Source organism: Hippopotamus amphibius, chromosome 1 (genome assembly GCF_030028045.1).
Source record: "Hippopotamus amphibius kiboko isolate mHipAmp2 chromosome 1, mHipAmp2.hap2, whole genome shotgun sequence".
Taxonomy (NCBI): domain Eukaryota; kingdom Metazoa; phylum Chordata; class Mammalia; order Artiodactyla; family Hippopotamidae; genus Hippopotamus; species Hippopotamus amphibius.
The window spans coordinates 21,743,458-21,764,113 of record NC_080186.1 but is presented as its reverse complement, the minus strand read 5'-3'; the positions used below and the strand labels follow the sequence as shown (position 1 = coordinate 21,764,113).

The following is a 20,656-nucleotide window of genomic DNA, read 5'->3' as shown; positions in this document are numbered from 1 at the left end:
GATAAAGTTTTGTTTTTCTTTTGTTGCTTGTACTTTTGGTGTTATACTTAAGGATACAAGGTTTTCAAGATATTCACTTATGTTTTCTTCTAAGCATTTTATTGTTTCGGCTCTTAAATTTAGGTCTTTGATCTATATTGAGTTAATTTTTGTACATAGTGTGAAGTGAGGATCTAGGTTCATTCTTTTGCAAATGGATATTCAATTTCCCAGGACCTTGTTTTGGAAATGCTTTCCTTTACCCATTGAATGGTCTTGGCATCCTTGGCTTAAAAAAAAAAAATCAATTGACTATATATATATATATATATATATATATATATATATATATAGTTTATTTCTGGGCTTTCTCGTCTGTTCCGTTGGTCTATGTGTCTATCCTTATGCTAGTAGCACACTGTTTTCATTACTATGCCTTCGTAGTAAGTTTTGAAATCAGGAAATGTGGGTCTTCAACTTTGTTCTTTTTCAAGATTATTTTGGCTCTTCAGGGTCCCTTGAGATTTCATACAAATTTTAGGATTTTTTTCTACTTCTTTAAAAAAAAATAGGGTTGGGGGGGAAATGAATTGGGAGATTGGGATTGCCATATATACATTACTGATAAGAAAAAAAATACCAAATTGTACACCCTAAATATATGCAGTTTATTGTATGTTAACTGTATCTCAATAAAAGTTCTTAAAAAAAACTTGGAATTTTGATAGGGATTGCATTGTATTTGTAGATCACTTTGGGTAGTATTGTCATCTTAACAATATTAAGTCTTCTCTTCATGAACATGGAATGTCTGCATTTATTTAGGTCTGTCTTCTTTGATTTCCTTCAGTGATGTTTTATAGTTTTCAGTGTGCAAGGCCTGAACTATTAAATTTATTCCTAAGTATTTTATTTTTTTTGATGCTATTGTTTTTTAAATTCTTCTTAGGATTATTCATTGCAAGCTTTTGAATTCATTTATTAGCTCTCAACAACTTTTTGTGGATTCTTAAGGGTTTTCTGTGTATAATAAGATCATGTCATCTGCGAAGAGGCAATTTTACTTCTTCCTTTCCAGTTGGGTACCTTTTTTCCCCTTTTCTTGCCAGTTTATTCTGGTTAGAATTTCCAGTACCATGTTGAATAGAAGTGATGAAAACAGGCATACTTCTCTTATTCCTAATCTCAGGTGTAAAGCTTTCAGTTTTCCACCATTGAGTATGATATTAGCTATAGGTTTTTAATATATGGCCTTTATCATGGTGAGGAAGTTGCTAGTTTATTGAGTGTTTTTATCATGAAAGTGTGTTGAATTTTGTTAAATGCTTTTTCTGGATCAGTTGAGATGACCATGTGGGTTTTTTCCTCTATTCTGTTAATGCAATATATTACATTGATTTTTTCTATGTTGAACCATTCTTGCATTCTGGGAACAAATCCCACTTGTTCATGATGTATAATTCTTTCAATGCTGCTGAATTTTGTTTGCCACTATTTTGTTGAGGTTTTTGCATCAGTATTCATATGAGATACTGGTCTGCAGTATTCTTGTAGTGTCTTTTTCTGACTTTGGTATCAGGGTAATTCTGGCTTCATAGAGTGAGTTAGGAAGTGTTCCCGCCTCTCTAGTTTTTTGGAAGATTTTAAGGATTGGTGTTAATTTTTCTTTAAGTGTTTGGTAGAATTCACCAATGAAGCCATCTGGTCCTGGGCTTTTCTTTCTTGGCATGTTTTTTTTATTATTGATTCAACCTCATTACTGGTTAAAGGTCTGTTCAGATTTTCTATTTCTTTTTGAATCAGTTTTGGCACATTGTGAATTTCTAGGAATTTGTCATTTCATCTAGGTTATTAGCTGGTTATAACTCTTCATAGTATTTTCATATAATCCTTTTTATTTCTGTAGAATTGGTAATAATGTCCCCACTTTCATTGCTGATTTTAGTAATTTATGTGTTCTCTCCTCTTTCTTAGCCAGTCTAGCTAAAAGTTGTCAATTTTGTAGATCTCTTCAAAGAACCAACTTTTGGTTTTGTTGATTTTCTCTATTTTTTTCCTACCCTCTGCTTTTCCTACCCTCTCTTCCAACCTTTATTATTTCCTTCCTCCTCCTGACTTTTTCTGGTAACTTAAACTGTGCAGTTTGGTTATCTATTGAGGTCTTTTTTAAGGTACACATGTGGAGCTATAAATTTCCTTCTTAGCATTGTTTTTACAGCATCCCATAAATTTTGGTATGTGGGTTGTTTTTCATTCATCTCAAGATATTTTCTCATTTCACTTGTTATTTCTTTTTTATCCATTGGTTGTTTAAGATTGTATTGTTTAATTTTCACATACATGTGAATTTTCCAGTTTTCATTCTGTTATCGATTTCTTGTTTCATTCCATTACGATTAAAAAAGATGCTCACTCATTTTTTTTAATATTTTCCTCACTCAGCGGGTATTTCTGTGGGACTTAGATGAAACCATCATCATCTTCCACTCCCTTCTTACTGGATCCTATGCCCAGAAGTATGGAAAGGTAATTTGAGTCTTTCTTCCTTTGTTGTAACTGTCCCTCTCCTGACTATGTGTGCAGGTAACCAAAATCACTGTCTCTGTTATCTTCATCTTACCCTGTTGACCTTTCACTTTTCACATAAAACTTTACCTGATGGCTTATACCAGGCAGACTACATGGTCAAGCAGAGTTGATGATAAAGCTGGAGACTAGACCTAGGACCAGTACTGAAAGCTGAAGTTGTTGGAGAGTGATATTTTGTAAAGATTAAGTATGGGACTGAGGCTCAAAACAGAGAGGGGTCTTGGGATTATCTACTCCAAAGACTGGTCTATTATCCCTTAGGTCACATATAACAGCCCAAACTGAGCATTTCATTTAGCTGAGAATATATCAGATCTGTACATTTAAAATATAAAATATCTTTCTGAAATAGATTATATACCTTCGTAAGTGAAATATACCAAGCAGAATTTTACTTTAAGTATTAACGTCAGTTTTGATAGAGGGACGAGCTGTTTTTGAGGTATTGGCTGTATATTTCTATACTAAATTACCTCCAGGCTCCTATTTTTTAGTTTCTATGAGTAAATTTTATAAAAAATATTTGCCTCCTTTGCTATCCTACTTTTACTGCTCCTAATTATTTCTTACTGTCACTCATGTTTCTGTAAGTACTTTCCATAAGCTTTTAGTCTCTAGACTGGCAGGCTGACATAAGCTCATATACTATATAGCAAGACTGGTTATGAAAGTATATAAAATAAGAGCATACTGCCTCTAAGTGAAGATCGGATAGTTCATTTTAAAGCTAAGTGCATTGATTTTCCTGCAAATATTTCCTGATTGTTGAGATTTTCAGATTACTGGTGTTATAGTGTGTGTGTGTGTGTGTGTGTGTGTGTGTGTGTGTGTGTGTGTGTGTGTAAGATAATGGGTGTTATCTTTGCGATATTTCTCCTGAAACAGGGAATTTCTCCAAAAATTGTTTGTTTTTTAAGTGGGCTAAGTTTTCTAGAAAATAAAGTCCTGAAGTACTGAAATTTTTAACTTTGCACAATCCCATATTCTTATAATGGTGAATGAAATTGTATCAGTAATAGTGAGAAGCACTCTTGTGGGCCAGTGTGGTTTTGGCCTTGACCGAAAATAATTTTGAAATATTTAAAAATAAGAACCAATGCTGTGAGTGCCAAGTCAAACAAATTCTCTTATTATCTTTCAGGACCCAACAGTAGTGATTGGCTCAGGTTTAACAATGGAAGAAATGATTTTTGAAGTGGCTGACACACATCTATTTTTCAATGACTTAGAGGTAAGCATTTTAAATTGTTTCTGTGCTTCAGTGTAACACTTTGTTCAATAACTATTTATCGAGCCTGTGCTTTTTGTATTTAGAGGAAATGTAGTTAGATGGGGTAGGTATGCAGAGGCCAGCTGGGCACTTAGATGTGCATAGTCTTGAAGGAATAGTGCTTTGCTTAGGTCACCACAGTCTTAGTTCTGGGTGTCAGTTTTATTGGCTCAAAAATTTGATTATTGTTAGCATATTTGGAAGTGATCTATCTCTGGGGACAGTGCCACCCCATCAGGCAAAACACTGATATATAAACCAACATTCCAATTTATTCATCTATATTAAATAATATATAGAAGGTGGCTTTGATTATTTGTACTCTTAGTTATATTTTGACTGTTCTTCAGATTTACCTTCTTAAGAGATAGCCTCTTGATTCTTCAGATCTATGAATGGGTACTCTAACTGTACGTGCTTATTGTCCATGTATAGGTTAGCCTTGATGTCCAGATCATTTTGTACTTAGGTGGAGGGAAACTAGGAAACACTGAGAGCTTCTTGGTTAATTTTTTTGGCTTTGACATTTGAGTTCATCTTTGAGGTGAACATGGTATAGTGGAAAGAGTACAGGACTGGGAGTCAGAAGACCAGACTGCGAGTACCAAGTTAGGAAAGTTATCTCCCCATTCTGGGCCTCAGTTAAGCAGTTATCCTACACAAGAAACTAGTAACAGTTGTTCTATATGAGGATGGGAATGCGTTGCTGGGACACAGAGGTGGGAAGGAGCAGACTTGTCACTTAGTCCTTTTGAGTTTTGAACTATGTACTACATATATTACCTAGTTTTTTAAAGAGTGAAAATTTTAAAGTAAATAAAATTTTAAAGTAAAATAAACATGAAGTAATCCTCTTTCTTTTAAAATACAATCTAGTTCTACTCAACAGACAATTCTCCAAGAAGTTAAATTGATAGGGCTCTAAACTCCAGTACTTTTGTGTAAGCTCCACAGTGCTTTAATCTTCCCTCAACTTCACATGTTCATAAGATGGGACATTATAGTTTTTATTCAGCAAACATTTATTGAAAACCTACTATGTGCCAGTAATTGTTGCCAAATTGTATTTGTAATGATTTTCTAGACATAGTCCTCACTCAGGACTGAAAGTTCTGTGAAGAATTTGACCTGAATGTGTTCCTGCCCCCCAGGTCAGTGGTTCTCAACTTTAGGGGGCATAAGAATCGTCTGGGGAGCTTGTTAAAAATGAAGATTCTAGGACTTCACTCACAGAAATTCTGTTCAAAAATATGCATTTTTAAAATCTTCCCCAGAGGATTCTGATGCAGGTGGACATCGTGGCACTGCCCTAGGTGGTGTCAGAGGAATGAATCTGTCAGTTAGGCAGTGGGTGGCGTTTTATGTCAGTAGTAGTGTGGGCTTTGAGAAAAGAACCTTGGATTCAAATTAGGAAGACCCAGGCTCCTTCTACTTTCTTTCTACCTCTCACTAGTTTTATAACCTTGGACAAATCATTTTACCTCACTTTTAGAATATGAGGAGATTGACTTAGATGACCTCTTCTAATTCCTAAGTTTGAATTTACAAATTTCTGTTTCAGTCATTCTCAGTTTTGATAGCATACACACTCTACCAGCATCTGTTCCATCTGCAAAAATTTACTGAGTACATGCTACATAAGGGCACTGGACTAGACAAGAGGGGTACAAAGGAGGTCGTGCCATAAGAGGACTTACGCAATGTAATAGGACTTACAGTCTAGTCTAGGACATAGGCACACCTGACAGTGTAAGGGAGCTTGTGTTTATACCCATGGGCTGTTGGAAAAATGAACTGTTGAGATAAGAGCATAACTGAGGGTTGGGATGGTTAAGGGAGATTTCATGAAGACTGAGGAACGTAAACTAGGCCTTAAAAGAAGTTGAACAGCAAAGGGGGGTGAGAGTGATCTTCCACACGTGAGAGAACTTAAGGTGTTTCATCATCCTGCCGTTGTTTGTGGTATTTTTACAATGTATCATGGTGGTAATAGCACTTCTACTCCCTGGACTGAAATAATGCATGGTTTTGTCTTTTAACAGGAGTGTGACCAGGTGCATGTGGAAGATGTGGCTTCTGATGACAATGGCCAAGACTTGAGGTGATAAAAACAGTGATGTCTTAAACATCAGTACACCTGTTATGCGCAAGACACTGTCTAGCCTCAGAGGGATACAAAGATGAATAAGACACAGCCCTTAAAAAGCTCACTATGTTAGAGGAGATAGAAACAAACATAGTTAAGGATGGCATGCAGTGTGAGAAGATGACAGTAGAAAGTGTGATGGAACACAGACTAGAACGTAATTCTGTTGGGTGTGGGGAGCAGGTGGTGCCAACATTGGAGTGGCATTCTCAGCACAGTAGAATTTGAATACAACCTTGAAGAATGGGTAGCATGATGGAATGAGAAAAAAAGCATTCCACAGTAAAGGATATACTAGTTTCTCTTTGGCCAGATTTTCAGTCAGGAAAAGTGTGCTTCCAGATAGGTTAGTTTTAGATACAAATAAGCATCAGGGATTTCACCAAGGAAATTCATTGTGGAGGTCTGATGGTGTCAGGAATGACCCTATGGAAGACAGTCTTAAACATTAAAATCACAGTGAACACTAAGCCAGGGAGGTCTCAGTGGGAAAATGCTTCCTTGGTCTCCTCCTTTCTCTCTTGGCTACTGTCTTCTAGCTCAGTAGTCTTAGCTAAGAATAATCCAAAAATTTATCTACCTTATATTTAAAGACCTTTAGAAGAAAATTGTCACATCTTTTCATGTTAATTTGTTTTAACATTTATCCATTTTCATAGGAAAAAAGTTTTTCCTTGTCTCTACCCTAAAATTGTTTCCTCTGTGAATTCTCAAATCTAGAGCAGAACTGGACACATCACTTAGTAAGGATGTAACCCTGTGGTGCCGAAGATTGAAAGGTTTCACTTCAGGAGCAGCGTCCAGTCATGCACGTTGTGTCTGGCACAGCTGTGGAGGGCACCATTCTTTTTTTTTTTTTTTTTTTTTAATAAATTATTTATTTATTTATTTATTTATTTTATTGGCCTTGTTGGGTCTTTTTTTGCTGTGCACAGGCTTTCTTTAGTTGCGGTGAGCGGGGGCTACTCTTCATTGTGGTGCGCAGGCTCCTCATTGCCATGGCTTCTCTTGTTGTGGAGCACGGGCTCTAGGCACATGGGCTTCAGCAGTTGTAGCGCATGGGCTCAATAGTTGTGATGCACGGGCTTAGTTGCTCCGCAGCACGTGGGATCTTCGTGGAGCAGGGATCAAACCCAGAGGGCACCATTCTTAAGAGATTTTACTCACCTTAGGAAAAAGTCTGGTCTGAAGCAGTTTACGATCCACTCTGAACCCTAGGTTTTTTGGGGGTTTTTTTCTCTTATACATATGGCTAACTAGTAATTACCTATCTTATATCTTGGCAGCTTTATTTTCTTAAATATAGAATCTCACGCTTAACTTACTGAACTCTGTTTTGACTTTTGATTGATCCAAATTGTCTCTAATTCTGTCAGTCATTTGTAAATCTTGACTTAGGAAGTATTGATCCGTCCCAGCCTGTTTAACTGTAGTAGTTGTTTACTGCTGTGTAACAAATTACCCTAAAACTTAGTAGCTTAAAACAGTTATCATTTATCATTTCACAGTTTCTGTAGGTCAGGATCTTGAAAGTGACTTAGCTGGGTAGTTCTGAATCAGGGTCTCAGACACTGAAATCAAGATAGCTGAAGCTAAAATCATCTAAAGGCTTGATTGGAGCTGGACGACCTGTTTCCACATGTGCCTGATAACAGGAGGCCTCAGTCCTCACTATGTGCCTCTCCATGGGACAACTTGAGTGTTCTCATGACAGCTGACTTCTAGAGCAAGCGCTGTAAGAGAAGCCTGGTCTCTAAAATCCAACACCATCACTTCCACCACATTCTGTTTACATTCAAATACAGTCCATACCCAAAGGGAGCAGAGTTGGAAGAGAGGACTATTAAAGAATTTGTGGACATATTTTATAGCCACTACAATGACCCATGAACTTAATAAACTAGGCAACAGATCACTGAAGGAAAGCATTCCCATTTCCTAACTATTATTGGAATTTGGGGTTCGTTCCTTCCATTATTTTTTCATATTTCTCCTTTTACATAGTTGCAATCATGTGTGTGTGTGTGTATACAAAAATTTTATATTCTGCGTTTTTTTACTGTAAGATATTTTCTGTCGTTGATGAAAAGATGGTCTGTCTGAAGCCAGCCTCTAGGGGATGCTGGTGCTTGAATTGTTCTTGCCTCTCTTGCTCTCCCTCTCCTTTCTTTGATAAAAGTAATAGGGGTGAGATGAAGGACTGATGGAAGAGTGACTCTGACATACAGAGATTAAGAAGATTCTCAAAGCCTTGATGTCAGGTGCCAGGAATAGGACAGAGAATCCCAGGTGGCATTTAACCAAAAACTCCATGTGGTGGAGATTTTAATTTTCATCATCTTCTGTCTCTACAGCAACTACAGTTTCTCAACAGATGGCTTCAGCGGCTCAGGAGGTAGTGGCAGCCATGGTTCCTCTGTGGGTGTCCAGGGAGGTGTGGACTGGATGAGGAAATTGGCTTTCCGGTACCGAAAAGTGAGAGAAATCTATGATAAGCATAAAAGCAACGTGGGTGGTAAGTGTGGCATACAACCAGCTCATTTTCTGTTTTCTGATTTCCTGTTTTCTTTTCCAGGGTTTCCTTAGAGCTCCCTGACTTACGAATTTGTGCCATGGTAACATTTTAACTCTGTATTTGAAAAATGAGGTTTAATTGAAACCCTCTGGGGAGAAAGCCCTGCATTTCTCATGGACTTCTCATAGCATAACTTCACAAAGTTCTTGTTCTTTTTAGACAGATGCCTTTTTTAAAGGAAATGTGTTCCATAGATTGTTTGATGACGTGTTTTTTTCGGGAGTCACAACTACTGTCAGTAATGTTTAATAGGTTGCCATATTTTTGGATAGATTTACATAGCCATCAGGACAAGTAAGGTAGAGCTGGCGACCAGGTTTATAGTGGATGGAAAACTAGCTCCAGAATGATCGATTGGCAGTATCCATGCATTGTGATTTGAAGGACCTTGGAGATTCTTTCTGCCGAGAAATGTCTCAAATGTCAGGTGCCACCATGCTTAAAATTCTATTATTTGGAATTAATTAATTAGCCATAGATTGTTCAAATTAGAAGAGACATTAGGGAACTAATCTAAATCCTTCATTTTGCATTTGAGAAAATTGATGTTCCATTATCAGGGTAACAAGGGCGAGTCACATAGCAGGTCAGTGAGCATAGCACAGCTGGAATCCCGGACTCCCGGTCCAGTGCACTTTACATTCACGCAGTTCCTGTTTTAGTGCTATACCCATGTGAGAAAAAGTGTGAACCATCACCCTCAAACACCTACATCCACACAGAATGTTGTGTGAAATTTCAGGGACTCCTGTCTAGACGTATATTACCCCGGGTCAAGAGGGCCCTCCTACCTACCATAGCACTACAGTGTGGAGCAGAAAGTAAAAATAAGGCTTCAAAGATCAGTTTGGTACATTCCTATTACAGTCCTCCAATACCAGAAAAAAAATCATTGGCATCTGGGCTTTGGGAATCTAATTTATTTACTTTTCTCAGACTCCCCATTTTATTGCTTTTTTTCCCCTCATGATTCAGAGCCAGTACTTTTTATTTTGGCAACCAAGTCTTTTTGCTTTTTCTCCCTCACAGACTTTGGCCTTTCTTTTGTTAGTTATCATATACAACCTAAGTGTCTGGTCCTTTCTCTGCCCAGTGAGTATCTGGACCTGGTCTGCTGAAGAAAGTGATACATAATTCTCTGTGAGAATCCCCTGAGCCTACCCTGGGGAACATTAAAAGTAATATCCACCTGTATTTTGTAAAATATGAATTAACAAAAGTGCCACATCCTGTTAGTTAAATATATGATATATGCCTGCTTATGTATATGTCATTCATGACATAGAGGTACTTGTTTGGTTTTTGTTTTCTTTTATCAGAACTGTTGAGAGTCATCTAATTCTAGGTCTGCATTGTAAAACCACCAGTCTGAGAACAAATTATACACAGTTCTGCTCATAGTAGTGACTTCTGTTTTTATGGCGTGTTGGTAGTAGAATGCATGATTTCTCTTTTTACCTTCACTACAGAAAATTCACCTTCACTACAGATTTATTATTTGACTATTATAACTCAAGTGTCTGGTAACATGCTCCCATCAGATGAATTCTGTTTTGTTTTGTGCTTGATTATCTTATCTTAAATCAGTGTTTTAATCTCTTATTAGCTGGAGTTGTTTCAGAAGTATAGTACAAATAAATGACATTCAGAAAGTTGGTGATTCAACATGGAATCTCAGGTTGACGTGTTCCCTAGGGGGTGAAAGCACAGTGTATGGGAGTGGGAAGATTTCTGAGACCAAAAGCCACTAACTTGCTGTGTATTTTTAGGCAGCCCCCTTTCTTCCCTGGGCTTTGGTTTCCTCAGAAGGAGATTAGAAATGCTGTGGACTTTTCCATCTACTTTTTTTTTATATAAAGATTTATTTTATTATTTATTTTTTTAATCTTTGGCTACATTGGGTCTTCGTTGCTGCACACGGGCCCTCTCTAGTTGCGGCGAGTGAGGGCTACTCTTCATTGTGGTGCACACAGGCTCAACAGTTGTGGCTCACGGCCTCTAGAGCACAGGCTAAATAATTGTGGCACACGGGCTTAGTTGCTCTAGGGCACGTGGGATCTATCTGGAGCAGGGATTGAACCCATGTCCCCTGCATTGGCAGGCAGATTCTCAACCACTATGCCACCTAGGAAATCCTCCATCTATAATTTTTCACCCTTTGGTTCTTGATGTCACATACTCAAAGTATGGTCCGCCAGTCTGCAAATCATGTTACCGGTTGGTGATGAGAGAATGAGCGCGTGCCATAACCTAATCACAGTGTTTCCATTTAGCTGATTTTGTTGTTGTGGTTATGCCCCCTCCCCCACCCACCCTGCAAAATATTCTGGTGAAGAAAGTAAAAAAGGCACTTTGAGTAGCCTACTCTAGGATTCTATCAAGGAGAGAGATATGTTAGTTCAGTAGAATATTTCAGTAACACTGTTTCTAAATTGAATTTAGAAGTTGTTTTCTTGATGCCAGCAAGGATGTTGTCAAATAATGAATGTGTCTACTGTTATTCTCAAAGGTCTCCTCAGTCCCCAGAGAAAGGAAGCACTGCAGAGACTAAGAGCAGAAATTGAAGTTTTAACAGATTCCTGGTTAGGAACTGCATTAAAGTCCTTACTTCTCATCCAGTCCAGGTATGGAAATAATTATTTTAGTTCTCATCCTCTCAAAGAGACGCTTTCTCCCACCCTAGTCCAGGATACACCATTCCCTGAAACAGGCTGTGGGACGGGGTGAGAGGCGTTCAGATGATTCAGGGAAGTATTCGGTTAGGTGGGAGGCAAGGCCATTTTACTCTAACAGCATCCCTAAGAGTTTTGAAAGCCTTTTTCTTTTCTCTTACTTTTTGCTCACAAAATTAGACTCAACCCAGAATCTCCAGCCCAGGAGGTAGGTGGGCCTGATGACATCACAGAATACATGTAGGAAGGTATATCACAAATATCTTAAATATAGGAGGCACCAAAGAAATGTAGCAAAACCTACTCAGGAAGGCAGGATTCAAAAGAAAAAGGGTACATTAATCCGATTAAGGAGATGTGAGCTTGAAGCTTAGAATGGGAAATAAATACATACCCTTATTCGTCCCTCCCTCAAAGCAGGAATTCTGGATTCACAGCCTAGTAAACAGTTAAACTGACACCAAGGGGTGGATAACTATGAAGGTAAAGGACTTGTGAAAGTAATGTGTATTCTGAAATTTATATTGCCGTTGTGTGACTAGCAGAGAGGATGTCAGTCCTGTCTCACTTAAGGGCTGAGTTACATTCGGATGAAATGGCACTGTAACTGAAAGCCTCATTATGTTTTCTAGAGGGTGGTACTAGTGCCATGGGTTCTAGCTCTAACAGTGAGCTAGAATGGTCAGAAGGGAAATGAGGTGAGAATCCAGTTGCTGCTTTGTGTCCACCACAAAAATCTGTCTTTTAATTTGGAAAATAAATAAACCTGAGATAATTAGAGCAATAACTGAACATTGGCACTGAACAAATATCATACCAGGCACTTTGAGGTTAATTTTTCTTTTTTTTTTTTTTTTGGCACACGGGCTTAGTTGCTCCGTGGCATGTGGGATCTTCCTGGAGCAGGGATCAAACCTGTGTCCCCTGCATTGGCAGGTGGATTCTTAACCACTGCGCCACCTAGGAAGCCCAGAGGTTAATTTTTCACAAGTAGATCCTATGGAGATGATCCATTTGAATTCTTGTTCCCAGGTTGGTTTAATTTCATCTTTTTCTTTTATTTTCCCTCTTTCTCCCTTCCAGAAAGAATTGTGTGAATGTTCTCATCACTACAACCCAGCTGGTTCCAGCTCTGGCCAAGGTTCTCCTATATGGGCTAGGAGAAATATTTCCTATTGAAAATATCTACAGTGCTACCAAAATTGGTACGGTTTCAATTCTATTTCTCGTCACTGGCCTTACAGTAATACTTGCTACTTAGGATGTGCTATTTACCAGTCCCTCTGTTAGGCACTTTATATATACATATATCTATAATCCTCACTGCATTCTTCTCCTGACATTACTGATGAGGCAGTTCAGGCTTAACAGTTATTTAGCTTGCTCAAGACTCCACAGCCAGTAAGTTACATAAACAGGATTCAAGTCCAGGTCTGTTGGACTTAAAATTTATCATGCTCTTTTCTTTTATAATATTTGAAAGAACATAATATCTAGTTTAGAAATCTACTTTTGCCTCATTTCAAATTTCTCTTTCACAGAGAGAGCACTGTAGTATAGTATAATCAAAAGAGCACTAGATTAAAAATCGAGGACTAAGTTATATATTTAAAAATTGTTAAATCCCTCACACCCATTAGGATGGCTGCTATCAAAAAAAAAAAAAAAAAGACAGAAAATAACAAATGTTGGCAAGGATGTGAAGAATTTGGAACCCTTGTGCACTTCTGCTGGGATGGTAAAATGGTGCAACTGCTGTGGAAAACAGTATGGCGGTTCCTCAAAAAAATTAAAAATAGAACTATCGTATGATCCAGCAGTCCCACTTCTCGGTATATATCCAACAGAATCCAAAGCAAATCCCAAAGAAGTATTTGCACACCTGTGTTCATAGCAGCATTATTCACAATAGCCAAGAGGTAGAAACAACCCAACTCTCCATCAGATGAATAAACAAAATGTGGTGTGTACACACAGTGGGATATTAGTCAACCTGGAAAGGGAGGGAAAGCCTGTCGTATGCTTAGTACATGTGTGAACCTTGAAGACATTATGCTAAGTGAAGGAAGTCAATCACAGAAAGACAAATACTATATGTTTCCACTTATGTAAAGTACCTAGAGTAGTCAGATTCATAGAAACAGAAGGTAGAATGGTGGTTAACAGGAGTTAATGGGGGTGAGGGGAAACAGGGCATTGTTGCTTAATGGATATAGAATTTCAGTTTTGTAAAATGAAAAGTTCTGGAGAACTGTTGCATAACAGTGTGAGTATACTTAATATTATTGAAGTGTACATTGTTAAATGGTTAAGGTGGTACATTTTATGTTACGTGTTTTTTACCATACTTTGTTGAAAAGGAAAAACAAAAACAAAAAACTAAGGACTAGGATAGAGTCCTAACTCCCCCAATTATTAGCTCTTAGGGAAATTACTGTATCTCCTGAGCCTCTATTTTCTCAGGTAAAATGAGAAACTAGCAGATAGGTTTTGAAAATCAAATGAGACTGTGTATGGGAAGATATTTTTTATCCCCTAAAAATGTATTCAGTACTAAGTATATGAAATAGTAAGTACTCGATAAATATTTGCTGGAATTGGCACCAGGTTTATATGAAACCAACTTGTTCTGCTGAGAAGGCAGCAGAGGGGACCCCCCTGGTGGTCCAGTGGTTAAGAATCCTCCTTCCAATGCAGAGGACACAGGTTTGATCCCTGGTCAGGGAAGATCCTGCATGCCTCAGGGCAACTAAGCCCATGCACCGCAACTACTGAGCCTGCCCTCACCACAGCTAGAGAGCCTGCGAGCCACAACTAAGATCCAACACAGCCAAATAAATAAATAATTAATAAATAAAATAAAATAAGGTCTTTCTCACCTTCTGAGATAAGAGTCTGTGGAGTGTGTTTCTCTCTAAATAAATCCACTTCTTACCTATAACTTTGTCTCTCACTGAATTCTTTCTGCGATGAGACATCAAGAACCTGAGCTTCATTAAGTCCTGACACCACATGTTGAAACCCCCTCCAAGTGAGAGAAGTTACTGATTAACGATGGTATGCTGCCCACAAGCATGTAGGCTCCAGACCAGTTGGACCTGAAGGTTGATGATGCTAACTCCTGTTTACCTCACCACCAGCCCATCAGAAGAATGCAAGCCCGTCACTGCCTTGATCCTTACCGCCTTCCCCTGACCGCGAACCCCGACTATAAGACCTCTCCTTATTCCCCTGGGAAGGGGGGCACAGTTCTTGAGGAGCTAGCCTACTGTGTTCCCCCCTTGCCTGGCAAAGTAATAAAGCTATTCCTTTCTATTCCTCAAAAAAAAAATAAAATTAGGTGAGAAGGCAGCAGAATGTGTCACTCTAATCTTATGTACTGTACATGGCCCGGGGAAAGAGGACAATGACAGCTATCTCCTTTACCCCTCCAGACCCTTTGGTCTGTGCCTACAGTTCCTACTTCCCTATTGCAGCAAAGGAGACAATCCTCGTTTGAAGATGAGCTGTAGTTATCTGCTAGATTTAAAAATGTCAGGCATTGCCAAGGCACTTGGAATATAGCAGGAACAGAATCCTGTGTCCTCATGGAACTTACCTTCAGTCAGTGGTGCTAGGATAATTGGGTTATCCATAAGGGAAAAAAAAGCAGAATTGTATCCCTTCTTTACTGCTATTTGCAAAAATGAATTCCAGGTAGATAAAAAATTTAACATGAAAAGCAAAACTTTAATTTTTAGAAGAGAAAACAGAAAAGTATCTGTATGACCTTAAGGGTAGCGAGGGATCTCATTTAAGAGATCCCAAAAATAATATTTAAAAAAACACAGAAAAGATGCATGAAGCTTTTCATTTTATATATAATGAAAGATGACAAAGTGACAAGACAAGTCACAGACTGGGAGAAGATATTTGCAGTACATTTACTTGTTAATTAGTATACAGAATCTCTAAAGAATGCCTGCAAATCAATAAGCAACAAACAACATAATTTTAAAAAGTAGGCACAAACCTTGGAACAGCCAATTTGCAGCAAAGGAAACCTGAATTGTTAGTAAACATATATGAAAAGTTTTTTAACCTCACCAATTAAGAATCTGCAAATTAAAGAAATGCAAATTAAAATGTGATGCATTTCCCATCTATTAGATTGACAAAAATTTAAGTCTGGCAGTGCCAAAATTTGGCAAGGAAATGAGAACTTACTCTGCTAGTGGGATTGAAAATGGATATAACTTTTTGGAAAACAGTTTGTCAGTGTCCAGTAAAGTTTCAGATGTGCGTAACCCTGTGATCAAGCAATTCTACTTTCAGATGGTATGCTTTAGTGCAGGGGTCTCAGGCTATAACCCACCTACCAAATTCTCCCCACTGCCTGTTTTTGTAAAGTTGTAGTGAAATAGCCATGCCTAATCATTTCCATAGCCGCTTTCACACTATAGTAGCAGAGTTGAATAGTTGCAACAGAGATCATGTGATCTGCAAAGCCTGAAATATGCCAGCTCCTTCCCTTGAGTAATTCTCATTTGCACAAGGACATATATGCAAGGATTTTTTTTTATGCAGCCTTGTTCATAGTATAAAATAATTAGAAATAGCACGTGAACCTGTCTATGAACAGAAAATAGAATAGTCAAACAATGGAATACTATATAACAGTTAAAAGTGACTGAACTAAAACTACATATATCCCTAAGGATTAGTATTAAAGACAATGTTGAACACAAAAAATACATTGCAAATAGTATGTACAGTATGTAATTTATATGAGGGTAAAAAATGTTCACAATAATACCATACATTGTTTATGGATATATACTCGTGGAGAGAAAGGAGGAGGAAGAATAGCATGAAATAGGGGTAGATAGAAAACTTCAAAAAATCTGTATGATCTCATTCTTATATTTTTTTATCTAAAGCAACTTTAAAGTGTTAAGATTTGACAAAGCTGGGTTGGTGGTAGGTATGCAGGCATTTATTTTTATTGTTCTTTTTTGTATAGTTGAATTATTTCATTTACAAGGGCTTTGATGGGGGATATATATCTGAAACCCCCTTCAGATTTTGCTACTGCTGCCACTGCTTTGCTATGCATTTTGTAAGAATTCAGAGCACTCACTAAGCTTCCCACACCTGAAAAGTAGATTTCTGTGGTGCTTGATACTGCGTCTTGGCACTCAGAGGCTCATCAAACTAGTGGACATAATTTTATTCCCTCTGACAGTAAGTGGGCTTATTTGGTGATTTTCCCACTTCATCCAGAGCTAATTAGCAGAGCTATAGTGGTACCTGGAGCCATGGTAACCACAGTGAGAGGCTGGAAGCTTTCTTTCACAGAACTATGAGATGAGAGCAGGGAAAGGAAATGTTGATTCAGTTCCAGTGAAATGATTTCAGAATCGCAGTTCTCTTAATGGCCACTCTGTGATCTGGACATTAAAGAGAATTCTCAGAATCATTTCTGAAAATGTCAGAAGTGTTTCTGATAGAGGAAATCCAGGCACGTAATCTTCTCCAAAGGCTTGGTTGGTCTTGCAGTTACAGCTTCTATTGCTTCACGTTTGGTAAGCTAACGAGTCATTGGTCTCATGCTCCAAACAGGAAAGCTCATCTCTAGAATTGTTTTGAAAGTATAAAATGGAAATAGTGTATTTACCAACTGTATTGGAATTATTTTTTCATATGACTATTTTTTTACTCTGAGTTGTTAATAACTCACTTTTAATCCTTTCAGAAGAGACAGTCCTAATTGTATTTCTTCCTTGATCATTGCAGGCCAGGACAATGAAAGCATCTCTATGTACCTCTCTAAATATGAGAAATTTGTGGGTCTTAGGGGAAATTAAAATCCTACTGCCTTTAAAGTTTCTTCTATAAATCATAAATTAGACTGTGGGTCTAGCAGAGGTTGGCTTAGGTTGTAAGGACATAATGGTTGGAATGGAATTAGACAAATAACTCTTTAACACTTAATAAGAACATGTTAAGAACTCATTGTTAGTTGAATTATTTAATGTTTAAATTGGGGCTCAAGACATGGACTAGAGTCCTCCCCTGGATCATTTGTGAAATTAATATGTATTTACTCAGCAAACAGGAGTTGAATGCTTGATATGAATGTAAAGTGGGACAGTGCTGTTGTGAAATGGTAGCACTGAAAGGGACCTAAGTGCACCTAAGCCAAGCCTTGTATTAAGAGTGGGAGACTGAAGCCCCAAGTGGACTAGTGTCTGGTCCAGGTTTGAGGTGCCACCTGGGCTAGGCATATTATAGACTTGCAGTTGCTCAGATGTATGAACCAGGACCTCTGAGTATGGGTGTATAGGTTCTTGTCAGTTACGATGGAGTCATCTTAGATTTGTGTATTTCTGTATTTGAATATTTGTTACAACAGTTTTCCAGCAGATGGCATTCAAGCGCCTTGAGGAAGAGGCATCTTTTTGTTATTCACACAGGAACCCTGGTGCTAAGTCACTGAATCTGGCAAGAGGAAAGGATGAGAAGGTTAATGGAGCAGGATGAAAAAAAGGAAGCAGAGTTAGGGCCTTGCTTAACCGAAGAAGGTGGCAGAAGCAGGGGAATAAAGCATAAGAGATGGCAAAGGAAGAGCAAGAGAAATAATTTTCTTTTTATTTACTTACGCAAATACAGTGTCTTTGCCGCAGCAATATCATGTGTGCACGTTTAGATGTTGGTTCCAGGTAGGATTTGAATTTTGATACATTGCCATGTTTCTAAGAACTGTCTGCAGTGAATTTAAATCACCCTTTTCCCAAGGTCATTGTCATTGATGCAGGATCTCAGTTGCGTTACACAGTATAATAGGTAGGAAATTCCAGAGCTGACAAATATTGCCGCTATATTCGTTGGTCCTCTGGGACTCCTCCCCTCCTGAAAGACATAAGGCCCATGCATAGGACTGTTTCTGGGAAATGTAGAGTTGGAAGGAAATGGCTGTCCGTTCCTAATTACTAACCAGAAATCAGGGACTTCCACTTCTTTTTCTTACGCTAACGGTTTCCTCTCAAAAATCACCCTTTCATCATGGCACAGTGACGAAACTTGGAGTCAGGGGCTCAGGTCTGGCTACTAGCTTGATTGTGATCTGGGGCAAGTCACTAATCCTTTGGGCCCGTTTCCATCTATTAAAATAGGGGGTGGGACCCATCTCACCAGATTATTTTGGGTACTAAGTGAAGGAATAACTTGAAAACTGCTTTGTATGCTATAAAGTACAGGAGCTGTGGAGGAGGGAGGGAGGGAGGGTGCACTGCTCTCATAGGGCAGTTACAGCAGCGCCCCACACTGAGATCTTAGGGACTTCACCCTCTGGGAAAGTTAAAATAAGAAACTACAGAGTCTGTCGGGTGAATGGCACAATTTCACATTCTTTGGGCAGAGGGCCTGCTGGATCTCTAGCTGCCACCCCTGCTCCCCACCGAGCAACCCACAAGCGCTGCCCTGATTCTGTCTAAGCACAGGCAGGTGAACCCAGCGGCAACCCTTTTCTTTGGTATTGAAAAAAAGAAAGGGCGGAATGTCCTCATAAGAAATTTCTTTGTCTCATCAGGTAAGGAGAGCTGCTTCGAGAGAATTGTGTCAAGGTTTGGAAAGAAAGTCACATACGTAGTGATTGGAGATGGACGAGATGAAGAAATTGCAGCCAAACAGGTAACCATGGCAAAGAAAATAGTCTCTGTGGGAATACATTGAGCAGTTAGAAAAATGGTAAAACTCAGAAATCGTAACAGTCTGTTGTGCATTTACAGTGTTTTCCCTTCCTCCTCTTCCTCTCCCATTTTTCTTTTAAATAAAGAGGGTCATTTTCCCCCATACAGAGTTTTCCCTGTAAATTTGTTAGATCTCCCCTTCTCTCTCCTCCCAGCCACTCTAAAATCTTAAAATCTTTGAGCCCTGCTACAAGGACCCTATTATTAAACCTGACGTGGGCCCATTTTGCATGTTCGTCTTACAGGGCAATGCTTTCTCAGAAGTGTGTGACTTTACTACTAAAGGCCAATCATTCAGACTTTTTTCCAGGCTTCAGATTCTCAAAAAACTAGTGTGATCAATTGGGAGTTGTTTAGAGAAAGTCCTTCCTGCTCCTGAGCCCTGGAAAGATTATTCTGATGTTATCCTCTTTGCTATGCAGGTCCCAACTCCAGGTCATCTGATTTTAATACAGAAAACAGTAGATTTTAAAAGTCTTGGCTATGGAGTCTAAAATCAGACAGTTCATATCTTATCCATTTATTAGCTGTGTGACTTTAGACAATTTACTTATCCTCTTTGAGAGTCTTCATCTGCTAAATGGACCTACAGAAGTTCTTTCCCTCTCTCCTCCAGTTTTCTTCCAGCAACTCTATTTCTTAGACTTGGAGGCAGTGGGTTACCAGCTAGGACCATCTGTCCTGATTTTCTTCATCTAGTTATCACACAAACCTTCAGCAGCTGTTAATGAACTATGAGATTGGTAATCAGTGGCATTATTACCTCATTATGTATTCATTTGCCACTTTATGTAGCAATTCAAGGACTTTTTTTTTTTTTTTTCATGTGTTATCTCCAAAGCTTTCGTTCTAAAGTGCTTGTTGCCCTCTGGGGAAGATTCTAGTGGATGTAGGCATCGGCGCTTCTTGGTCTGAAGAAGAGGTGAGAGGGGAAGATAAAAAGAGCAACTCAAGTCATTATCAGACTTTGTGTCTCTAAGCGGATGCTTCTAATCATCTGCCATAGAGGCATCCAATGGGAAATGCCTTAGAGCTCTGTCCGCATCAGTCTCCTCCCTGTGAGGGATCTTTTCTTCAGCTGCTTCGATAGAAGACTTTCTTGTCTTGCTTGAATAAACCTAAGGGTGAGGAGACTGCTTCCCAGGTATCCTGTTCCACTGTGGCGTCATCCAGGCTCTTAGGATGTTCCTTCTTTCATTGAACTAAAATTTCTCTTTTGCATCCTGGTCCTAATCTGGCACTTCTGAGCACAATATGAAAACTCTGCTTCCTCTTCTACATATTAAAGACCTTTTAAATATATATGAGCAGCAGGCTTAAAAAGCACTGAGCTACATGCCAAAAGAACTATGTTCTAGGACTTTCAGTATTCCAGGTAACTTGCAGGCACTCTAAACAAGATGATAAGCTTTATACTAATCTCCATCGGCTTTATAGAACATGGTTTCCAACACTTGTGTCTTTCAAAGTCCTTTGAAATGTGGCTTCTAGAATGGCATACGATATTCTGGATGTGACTGATCACATAATGTAGTGGGATTATTATTTACGAGATCTCTGTGTTCTGGTCATGGGCAAGGTTTGGGCCTTGCAGCTCCTAGCCTAATAGAAAATAGGCTATCCATAAGAAAATGTAATATTAATACTGATTTCTTACATGGGTCATTTTATTTGATCCTGAGGATCCTATATAGT

At 38.6% G+C, this 20,656-nt stretch overlaps 1 protein-coding gene across 4 annotated transcripts in view; it reads left to right on the top strand.

Moving 5' to 3' along the window:
* The window catches only part of EYA3 (EYA transcriptional coactivator and phosphatase 3), a 95,792-nt gene that overhangs the window by 70,812 nt on the left and 4,324 nt on the right, over positions 1-20,656 (top strand). For all 4 annotated transcript variants that reach the window (XM_057702161.1, XM_057702148.1, XM_057702170.1 and 1 more), the window contains 7 exons: positions 2,422-2,505; positions 3,710-3,799; positions 5,881-5,939; positions 8,339-8,499; positions 11,069-11,183; positions 12,315-12,436; positions 18,802-18,902. In XM_057702161.1, coding sequence (XP_057558144.1) covers positions 2,422-2,505; positions 3,710-3,799; positions 5,881-5,939; positions 8,339-8,499; positions 11,069-11,183; positions 12,315-12,436; positions 18,802-18,902 — 732 coding nt within the window. The remainder of the gene's footprint in view (positions 1-2,421; positions 2,506-3,709; positions 3,800-5,880; positions 5,940-8,338; positions 8,500-11,068; positions 11,184-12,314; positions 12,437-18,801; positions 18,903-20,656) is intronic.